Genomic DNA, 10063 nt, shown 5'->3' with positions numbered 1-10063 from the left:
TGGGGGCAGGACTGTCTTGTGGGACTGAGCCCTTAAACGTGGGTCTGAGCTTTGTCAGAATGGGATTGAGTTGTACCACCCAGCTGGTACTGGAGCACTGCTTGTTGGAGGGGTGGGAACACCTTCCCCCCAAGACACACACGCACGCACACGCACGTGCACACACACGCACACCCGCACAACGCACGTTCATGCACGCGTGCGCATGGGCACACGCGCTCACACTGGAATTGGCTCCAGAACCTAGTTTTTGAGGCCCCACCTGTCTGCTGAAGAAGGCAAGGAAATGGGCTTTCTCTGCACACAGATTTCTGTCCCAACTGGTGAAAATGAACCCATTTGAATCCCAGCTCAGGGAGGCGAGCTCTGGTTGCCCCAGAGCCAGACTTCTCTACGGGGCTACCTGCTGGCCCAGCTGGAGCTGGGGCCGGGCAGCCTGGACATCGAGTCAGAGCAGTGGGTTTCCTCTCTGAACTGTCCCCGCCGGGTCCTGGCCCTCCAACCAGCCATCCCTGGACTCCTCCGCGGCTGCTGGGGTTTGCCCACCACCTCCCACCCTCCACAGCCCCCCAGGGCTGGGTAGGGGCGGCTGCAGGAGGGAGGAGGCAGGCCGGGGGCATGGTGGCCCAGGAGGCCTGGGACCCGAAAGTGACGCTCCTCCAAGTGCCGGCAGGCCCCACACCCCCCGCCACGGCCAGCACCCTGGGGACGCGCTCCCCTGCTCTGGGGAGCCCCGGGGCCAAGCCCTGCGCCTTCCTCCCTGTTGGCATCGTCAGCTGCAGTGCCGCTGGCATGCCCGCTGGCCGTGCCCAGGCTCCCCTCAGCAGCTGTCTGCCACGGTGCCTGTTCCCCCGTGAGGGCTCAGAGGCAGGAGAGGATGGGACCTGGGGGCAGGTGCTGGGAGGCCAGGTGGCCGGGCCGGGTGCGGAGGGTGCAGACATCTGTTCTTCTGAGCAGGTGGGGGGAGGTGATGGGCCGGGGGCAGCACAGGAGGGGCACAGATAGCCATGCCGCTGGGGGGTTGCACCGTCTCCGCCCCTCCTCGGCTTGTGGCTGCTCAGCACCAGGCCCTCAGCTTGGAAACTGGGCTCGATGGGCGGTCCTGTGGGGCCCTGCCTTAAGGGTGGGTGGAGGTGACCTTGGATGCGGAGCAGGGGGCGTGGAGGGGAGGCACTGTGACGATGCCAGTGACGGTGGCCGGGCGGGCTCGGGGCTGTGGAAAAGCGTGAGCAGTGTCGGGCCAGGGGACCCGGCAGAGGCTGGACAACCCACCCACCCAGGCTGGGATGGAGCCGGTGGGCCAGAAGCCTGTGCATCTGTCCTGAGGATCTGAAGGTGGACCTTACTCACCAGCGGGAACGAGTGCTGGGAGCGGCGAGGCCCGGGGCAGGGAGATAGCTGAGCCCGGGGGGGGGGGGGGGGCGGGCGCAGAGGAAGCTGGGGAGGCTGGCTGGACCTGTCCTAGGCGCTCCCTGTCTCAAAGCTGGCAGCTTCCCTGGGGCACCCTGGGCACCACACATCTGCACCCACTCACACATGGCCCCTCACACTGCCACCTCTGCAGGGCGGCCTGCGGCCTGGGGCACCTGTGCCATGCGCTCCTGGAGGGTCCTGAGTGCCCACCCCGCTGGTGGTCGTGCGGACGTCTCTTGGCCCAGAGTCCTGCCCTTGACACTGCCTCTAGTGCCACTGCGCCAAGGGGGAGGGGCTGCGCCCAGCACCAGCAGGGCAGCATCAGCTGAGGTTTGTAGGAGCGCCTGGGTCTGCCACCCACTGGCTCTGCGACTGCAGGCCAGCCAGGCCCCTCCCTTCATGTGCTTTAGGCTAGATGCTCCCCCCAGGCATGGGGGCAGCAGCTTCAATGATGGGCACGGGGGCAGAGTGTGAGCTCAGCTGGGCAGAGCCGGGCTGGCAGGAGGGGTCCCGGAAGCCCATCCTGGTCAGCATCCCCCTCCAGGTACCTTCTGACTGCCCTCTTGCCCTGCCCGGGTTGGCACAGCAACAGCCTCCTCTGGGTTCTGAGAAGGCCTGGGCTGAGTCACAGGCCCAGCTGGGAACAGGGCAGGGCCTCCCTGCAGGACAGTGGCTCCAGTCCAGGAGGAAGGCTCCTTGAGAAGCAGGCTGGGCTGGGCAGGGGAGGTGCAGGTGCCACCTCCCAGAAGCAAGGACACGTGCACTCAGGGTCCGGGCTGGGAAGGCCTCGAAGGCCTAGGACCCAGTCCTCCCGGCACCAGTTCACCCGGCCAGCCTCTGGGGTCCTCTCAGCAAGCGAGGCCCCCGGACCCACCCCCTCCAGGGTCCGTCTCAGCTCTTCCTGCTGGGTGTTACGGCCAGGGACACACATCAGGCTGTGTGCCCCAGGCCCGGCAATGGGGCTCAGGGAAGCCAGTTTCAGGCCCCTGTGTGGGGAGGGGGCTGGAATGCCCATGCAGACTGCCCATCAGCCCTGCCATCAGCTGGAGCTGGCTCAGGGGTCCTAGAAACCCCAGCGGTCAAGCCTGTCCAGCCTGACTCGCCCGACCCGGTCCCACTCAGCCGTCCCGAGATCAAGCTGGGTGCCACAGGGTGGAGGTGGGGGTGGCGGGCGCGAGACCCCCGCCCAGCCCTGCTCGCCTCGTGAGGGTCGGTCCCGCCCAGGGGGAGGCAGGGGTGTACAAACAGGGTGTGGAGGGAGGGGAGAGGCACAGGGTGAGCGGGGGCAGATGGGGACCGCCTCTGGAGCAGGGGCCGAGACCCAGACCCAGAGGGCTGAGGGCCTCAGGAGGCAGCCTGCACCAGGTGAGGCCACGAGCCGCCTCACCAGGTCCCAGCCTGCAGCCTGCTCCCCAGGATTCGGGGTGGGGGCGAGGTCACAATCTGGGGAAAGAGGGTCCATCACCGGTACACAGCATGCTGCAGCCCCCTGCGCCCAGGAGACACGGCAGGTGGCACCCAGGACAGGGCTCCCAGAGTGCCCACTGCACACCCGGGTCCTCCCGAAGACCAGCGGCACTTCCGACTCCCACTCGCACTGGTGTCCCCAGGAACAACCACGGCCATCTCCACCTGGGGTGGGCTTTATTACCACTGAGACGACGACGTGCACGGGGAGGAGACCGTCACAGCAGGCGGGCACATGCCGGAAGTCCTCCCGCTGAGCGCCAACGACTGTCCTCTGGGCACACGGAGGACCCCCCCCCCACCCAGGGGCAGCGGCGCCCGAGGGGCGGGAGGCTGGGCCATCTAGGAGGGCCCCACACAGCAGGCACCCCCAGTAAGGTCTCTCTACCCACGCCTCCGTGACACAATCCCACACGGTTAGTGTCTTAAATACATGTGTGTGTGTGTATGTATATATATATATATATTTTTTTTTATCTGAACTGTGTCAGTTGTTAAACATAAAACTGACCACTTCTCTGTACATCAACTTCACAGTAACTGTTTGCAGAAGACAATGAATCCAGTGTTGATAACTCAGGACAGGCTGGCTTCCTGCCCCAGGAAAATAAATTTCTTCCCCAGTGGAAACCCCGTGGGGAAAACCAAGGCTGAGGCTTCATCTCCCCACTGCCCGCTGGGGGTGGGGGCTCGGATGCTGGTCCGGCTCGGGCCCCGCCTTTGCTGGACACAGATGCCCACACAGGCAGACTCTCTGTCTCACACCGCACACACACTCACACACACACACACTCACACATGGAAATCCGATCATGGAGCACATTACCCATGCGTGCGGTCCCACCAGCCCTTCGAGAGGTGCAGGGCCGGGAGCCAGGACAATCAGAAGCAGGGTCCCCTTTCCCCGGTTCTCTCTCTGGTCCGCAGGCCAGCTTGCCCACACACCAGGAGGGCTGAGGGCCTGCTGGGGGATGGCCCCCGCCTGCCCACCTGCTGCAAAAGCCAACAGTCTTCTCACTCCAGATCAGGCAAACGAATAAATACGACATCAAGTGTTGTCAGGAGCCGAGCAATAATTTAAAACTTGAACTCGGACCTCAGCACCACTTCCGGTCACAGCAGAAAGAGCCCACGCTCTGGGGAAACCAGGAGTCTGGGCGGCTCTGCCGCCTTCAAGACCCCCAGAACCTGGGGCGGCCCCACCTCTGCCCACCCACTGGGACCCAGCAGCGAGACCCGCCCAGGGAGCAGGCAGACGAGGCGGAGTGCCTCCACCAAGCACAAAATCAGCAGCCTTCTGTGTTTTAGGAGCATCAGCCTCTGCAAGCGGTGTGTGGGGTCCTGTGGCCGCTGCCTGGAGGCCACATGCCTTCCCCCCACCCTGCCCCGAGCAATGCCTGCTTTCACCCAGACCCCCCCCACTCCCCGTAGGGAAAGAAAACTCTGCCCACCCGGCTCTGATCCAAACTGCAGCCTTTGGTCCCCCTACAGCACTCTGGCAATGACCAGTAGCTCCAGGGAGACCACGATCAGGTGGAGAGATGACTTTCAGGGTCAGGCCTACCACTGACCAGGAATACTCCAGGCGGGGGGCTGCATTCCCAGCCCCCCTCGGCACCCCCCTGGGGAGGCCAGGAGGCACACTGGTCCCTGTGCTCAGGCAGGGGAGTGGTACAGCCCAGCAACCACACACCAACATCTGGCAACCTCCAGAAGCTCCTGTATCTAGAGAAATGTTTCCAAACCCCACTCTCCGCCCTGCGTTGCGGTGTGGGCAGGACCAGAGCTCTGGAGGACCTGCCTCCCTCCCCAGCGCCCGCAACTCTGCAGCCCTCTGCCCCCAGCTGGTTCTGCTGCTGCCATCCGGGTTCCTGCTGGGGCCGCACCCCTGGGACACCAGCTGTGCCCTGAGGGCCCTGCTGGCGCTCACTGTGCCCAGGGGCGCCCCGCAGGGGTTCCCACTGCCACCCGTCAGGAGTGGTCTGTTCCGTCCGAGCTCCCGTTGGGACTCACACTGACAGCATCTGTGAATGGGCATCCTTCACCAAGCGCAGTGCCAGGCTCACAGGGTGCCCCCAAGCCTGCCCGTGGGGTGGTCAGGAAAGCCTGGGAGGAGGGTCAGCTGGCCTCCTCTCGCTGGGGAGGCTGGGCCCTTTGGGCCCTTCGGACCCTTCGGACACTCCTTGGGACAGGCTGCAGAGAGGAGCTCACAGACTGGACGGAGTTCAGTGTCTGGTCAGGGCCCGTCCAGGGACAAGAGTGAGCTGGCACGGAGGGCCAAGTCTGGAGGAGGGCTGTCCAAGTCTGGGGCCATTTTCCCAGGGCAGCAGGGTTCCTTCTGCTGGGCCGGCCCAGCCCTGGGGGCTTCTCCTGCTGAGCTCCGGGCGTCATGTCCCTCGGCCCCTCCGCGGCCCTCACACCCCCTCGGCCCCTCCGGCGGCCCTCACGCCCCCTCGACCCCTCCGTCGGCCCCTCCGCGGCCCTCACACCAGCAGGGACTTGACCAGGCCACAGTGGAACTTGCGGACGTGGCGGTAGAGGTCCCCCGACTGCGTGAAGCGGCGCTCGCACCAGCGGCAAGCGTGCGGCTTCTCGCGTGTGTGCACCACGGCGTGGCGGCTCAGGTTGTGCGAATACTGGAAGCTCTTGCCGCACTGCACACACGTGTAGGGCTTCTCGCCCGAGTGCGTGCGCTCGTGTCTCTTCAGCGTGTACGTGCAAGAGAAGGTCTTCCTGCAGAGTGGGCACGTGGGTGCCGCCCCGTCGGGTGAGAGCCGCGCGCGGCCGCCGTCCCGCTCGCGGAAGTGGGCGCTGAGGTGCGGCTGCAGCACATGGGCGCCGGGGAACAGCTTGCCGCACAGCGGGCAGAGGCAGAGGCGCCCGCTCGGCCGCAACGCGGCCTCCAGCTCCCCCCGCTCCGCCTCGGGCCCCGGCGCCCCGCTGCCCACCCCGCGGACCGGCAGCGGCCCCAAGCCCCCGACCAGGGGCTCCGCCGCGGGAACACCGGGGGGCCGCAGGGGGCTGTGGGCGCTCCGAGGGCTGCTGCTGCCGTCCTCCCGCTCGAACTCCGAGTCTGGCTCCTCCTTCACCACCGGCTGGGCCCCGGGCTGCTTCTGGCGGCAGGGGGTGGTCTGAAGGGCGCAGGGTGGGCGGACGGGCGGCCGCCTCGGGCCGGGCTTCAGCGACAGGTCCAGGGCCCCGTCTGATTCTCCAGGCGTCTGCCAGGGGAGAGGTCCCGGTGCGGGCGGAGGGCGGGTGGCCTTTGGCCCAGCGGGAGGGAGCCTGGCCTTCAGAGAGGCTGGACAGGGCGCGGGGGCCCAGGCAGACAGAGGGCCCGGAGGCCGAACCGGTGGCTCTGCCCCAGGGGCGGGCGTCTCCGGGGGCAGCGCGCGCTCCTTCTCGCGGAGCCTGTTCTTGCAGACCTTGACGATGTCGTACATGTGCAGGTAGCTGGCGGCGGCCAGGACGTCCTCGACCGGCAGGCTGCGCAGGTCCAAGCGGCCCTCATACATGAAGTCCAGCAGACGGCCGAAGGCAGGAGCCGTAACGATGTCGCCGTTGAGCCGCACCGTGTCGCGGCTGCCCGAGGGCTGGTCCCTGTAGAAGAGATGGAAGTAGACGCTGCACGCGGCCAGCACAGCGCGGTGGGCCGGGAAGCGCGCGTCGCCCACGAGCACGGTGCAGTCGCACAGGAAGCCCAGCTCGCGCTGCTGCCTCAGGCGGCCCAGCAGCCGCCCGCCGTGCTCCGGGAACTCCATGCCGCCGCGGTCATCACCTGGGCACAAACGGGACGCCCGTGAGCGCGCCTGGAGACGCCGCGGCCGCCACTCGCCCCCCAGGCGCCCGACCAGCCCTTCCCGAGTGCGGGCAGCGCGGGGAGAGGGGCGCGGGGCGCCGCGCGCGACTGCCCGCCCGGAGCAGCCCTGGGCACCTGCCCCGAGCAGGAAAAACTCGATCGAAAGTAAACAGGAGCTGCTCCGCCGCGGGGGCGGGTCCCGGGGCGCCAGCGGAGGGGGCCGGAGCCGCGCGAACCTGCGCGCGTCTGCGCCCGGGGCGCCCCTCCCCGCGCGGGCGCCCCTGAACTTCACTCTGGGGCGGCCGCCGGCCGCGTCCCCCGACGCCCGAGTCGCCGCGCCGCCGCCGCCGCCCCTGGTCCGCGCCTCCGCGCCGCCTCCAGCTGCCGCTCGGCCCGCCAGATGCTGCCGCCGCCGCCGCCGCGGGGCCCCATTTAAGGCAGCGCGACCGCGGGGAGCGGGCCGGCAGGCGGGGCGGGCAATGCCCGGCGCCCGCCCCCCGCGCTCACCTCCGCCACCCCGAGCTCCTCTCCGGCCGCTTCCCGCGCCGCGCGCCCTCCCCGGTGCCGCCCCGGCGCGTGCGGAGCTGCGGGCAGCGCGCCCCGGCGGGGAGGGCGCGGGGACGGGGAGGGCGCCGGGCGGGGCGCGCTCCAACTTGGCTGGCCCGGCAGCACTCGCCGCTTGCCCCGCCCCGGAGAGAGCGAAACTCGGGGCGGGGGCTGGAGGGGGCGGGCCGAGGCGACTTCCCGGAGCGGCGGAACCGCTGAGGTCACCCACGCCGCCCCTTCCCTGTCCGCCCCGCCCGGCCGGGCCCCGCGCGCCGCCATCTGGGGCGCTGGGGTGGGAGGGGACGCGGGACGCGGCGGGGGAGGGGGCTCTCTCGCGATACTTGCCGCTTCATCCTCGGGGTCCCCCCCATGGGGTCCCAACTGCGCCCGTCTGTTAAGAGACCCCTTCCGAGGACCAGCTCCTCTCCCAGCCGGCGCCAGCGCCAGTCTCCCGAAGGCGCAGCCGGGACGCGCCGCCACCTCGGGGGGTGCCCGCCCTGGGATGGAGGAGGGGGCGGGGGGAGTCGTATATATTCAGAAGATGACACCCCCTTTCGTTGAAAGCCTCGTATTGAATTTAATTTAGCTGGGCCCCTTTTCCAGACGCTTGGGCGGGTTCTCAGCCTTGGTATTCCAAAACTGGGCACTCTCATCCTCTCAGCAGACCCAGCGCAGCCTCTGATGGGAGCCAGGTGCACGGAGCTCTGAGCCTTGGGGACCGGGCCGGTCCCAGAAGGCATGATGGGGTGAGGGGACTATCGCGGTGATGGAGAGAGAGGGAACTGCACCCAAAGCCCAGAGCCCGGCCGGGGGCTGGGAGGGGGGAGCGGGGAGTGCTCAGGGAGAGGTGACGCCTTGAAGGAGTTGAGCTGGCCTTTCAGGCGCAAGGCCACGTGAAGGTGTGAGGGACACCTAGGTCCTGGGTTAAGGAAGGAGCCTGAGAAAAACAGAGCAATGAGCTTGGAGAGGCTGGGCCCCCCGGGGCGGGGGTGACTGTTGGCTGGCAGTCTTTTCCCAGCTGCCTTTACAGAGCAGGATGGAGGCGCTGTGGACCGCTGCTCAGCTATCCCAGCCGCCCTGTTGGTTTAGTGAGGCACTCTGATTATCACACTGGTTTTGGTTCCGAAGGCGCCAGGGCCACACAGCAGGCAGTCAGTTGTTGAACCAGGATCCAAGTCCGGCAGCGTCTCCTGCATTCTCACCTGCACAGCCCAGAACCCCGGGAGATAGAGGGTGGGCAGGGGTGGGGTTCAGCGCAGTAGAAAGGAGGCCTTGACTAGAAGCAGGGGTGGTGTCGGGGGTGCTGGATTACAAAGGCAGGACCCCCGCCAGCCAGCCCCCCAGCCATGCTCTTGGGAGGCCAGGACCCCTGGGCGGGGGGGTTCCTGGCTGTGAGATGAGGGTAGGGGTGGGGCTCCAGGGGTCCTATTTAAACTCTGGTGGGCTGGGGGCCTGAAGAGTGACCAGAGGCCCTGGGGCCCACCACAGTTAGGACTTAAAGTCCGGGGGAAGGAAAGACACATTCTTATACTAAAATCTATTACTTGTTTATCTGAAATTCAGATTTCACCAGGCAGCTTGCATTTTTATTTCCTAAATTCAGCGGTCTTTGGCTTGGTACCCTGGACTTGCACTGTGCTCAGAGCCAGCAAGACTGCCCTGGCTCCCAAGGCCCAGGCACTCTGGGGACCCCTTCCTGAGGAGGTCAGCCCCTTCCTTCACTTCCACGCCCCGCCCCCACCCCAGCTTGGGCAGCTGATTTCAAGTCAGGTCAGAGTGAACCCAGAGGGGACTGCCTCTCGGAGTCTTGCTCAGAGCCCTGCCTCTACCCCCTTCCAACCTTGGGCATGACCCTTAACCTCTCCAGACCTTAATATTCTCATCTGCAAACGGGGGAGATTAACTGGAGGGCCCAGCACACGGCAAGACCCTGGGGCCTTTCGTGAGTCCTCAGGTTCCACACAAGTCTCCCCAAGAGCCTTTCCTGGCTCCTCCCCAGTCCTGTCTCTGCTCCAGCAGCACCCCCTGGGAGTGGGCCTTCTTGATCACTCCCACTCAGGTGTCCCCAGTCCCACGATCTCCTCTTGGGGCCTTCGCCTTCTCCAAGGAGCTCCCGTGTCACGTGACCCTGCCACCCCGCGCTCTCCACCGGATCCTTGCTGCTGAGACTTGGCCTGGCACAAGGCAGGGGGTTTAGTCGTGTCTCTTGAGTGAAAGCAGGGTGGAGGTGTCTGTCCAATGCCCACAGGTGCCCCATCCTGATCCTGAGTGCTCTGACGTGCCCACCTGCCCAGCCCAGGCACACAGCTCCCCAGCCAGGCCGGGGGAGAAGGCCCTGGGGTGGGCAGAGTGTCCTGGCCTGCCCTGCCTGGCTGGTGGGACAAAGGGCTCCTTGGGGCCCAGATGGAGGTCGTAGGGCACGGAGGGGGTCCACGTAGCAGCAGGCGATGCGGCCAGTGAGAGGCTGGGGGTGTGCTGGGTAGGAGTGGCTAAGGGAGGAGGGACATCACTCAGGGGAGGGGACAGGGGGAGAGGCCCCTGCGTTTTCCTGGTCCGAAGGTCTCCAGTCTTCCTGGAGTCACATCCTCCTTCGGGCCCGGGAGGGGCCACACCAGGCCACCTGAGAGGGCACCGGCAGCCAGCAGGCCCGGCCTGTGTGTCCCCGCTGTGGCTGGCGAGGCCTGAGGCACAGGGATGGCAGGAGGCTGTCGCAACGGTGGGGGCCGAACGTCACTGGACACGGCCAGCCAGGCGGCCATCTGGCCCGGGAGCTGCCTTGAGGCCCCGCCCTGCAGCTGCTGCGGAAACCAGGCAGCCCAGGCCTCGGGCCCCCGAGTCCTG

At 67.1% G+C, this 10063-nt stretch overlaps 1 protein-coding gene across 2 annotated transcripts; it reads right to left on the bottom strand.

Annotated features, from left to right (window-relative positions):
* Nucleotides 1-3933: 3933 nt before the first annotated feature.
* ZBTB42 (zinc finger and BTB domain containing 42) lies at nt 3934-8507 on the bottom strand. Of its 2 annotated transcripts, none has more exons than XM_061395539.1 (2): nt 7184-8507; nt 3934-6655 (listed from the first exon to the last, which is right to left on the bottom strand). In XM_061395539.1, the coding sequence occupies exon 2, from the start codon at nt 6636-6638 to the stop codon at nt 5364-5366; it is 1275 nt and encodes a 424-aa protein (XP_061251523.1). In that variant the 5' UTR covers nt 6639-6655; nt 7184-8507; the 3' UTR covers nt 3934-5363. The 2 variants fall into 2 exon arrangements, with proteins under 2 accessions (XP_061251523.1, XP_061251524.1); XM_061395540.1 differs by having other exon boundaries at nt 3934-6477; nt 7184-8501.
* Between the last annotated feature and the right edge of the window lie 1556 nt (nt 8508-10063).

Source organism: Bos javanicus, chromosome 21, assembly GCF_032452875.1.
Source record: "Bos javanicus breed banteng chromosome 21, ARS-OSU_banteng_1.0, whole genome shotgun sequence".
In the NCBI taxonomy this organism is placed as follows: domain Eukaryota; kingdom Metazoa; phylum Chordata; class Mammalia; order Artiodactyla; family Bovidae; genus Bos; species Bos javanicus.
Note: the sequence above shows the minus strand (reverse complement) of the source record. Positions and strands in the feature narration are given on the sequence as shown.

What these genes read in the sequence shown, in the direction of transcription:
- ZBTB42 (XM_061395539.1), bottom strand. Translation starts at nt 6,638, where the DNA reads ATGGAGTTCCCGGAGCACGGCGGGCGGCTGCTGGGCCGCCTGAGGCAG.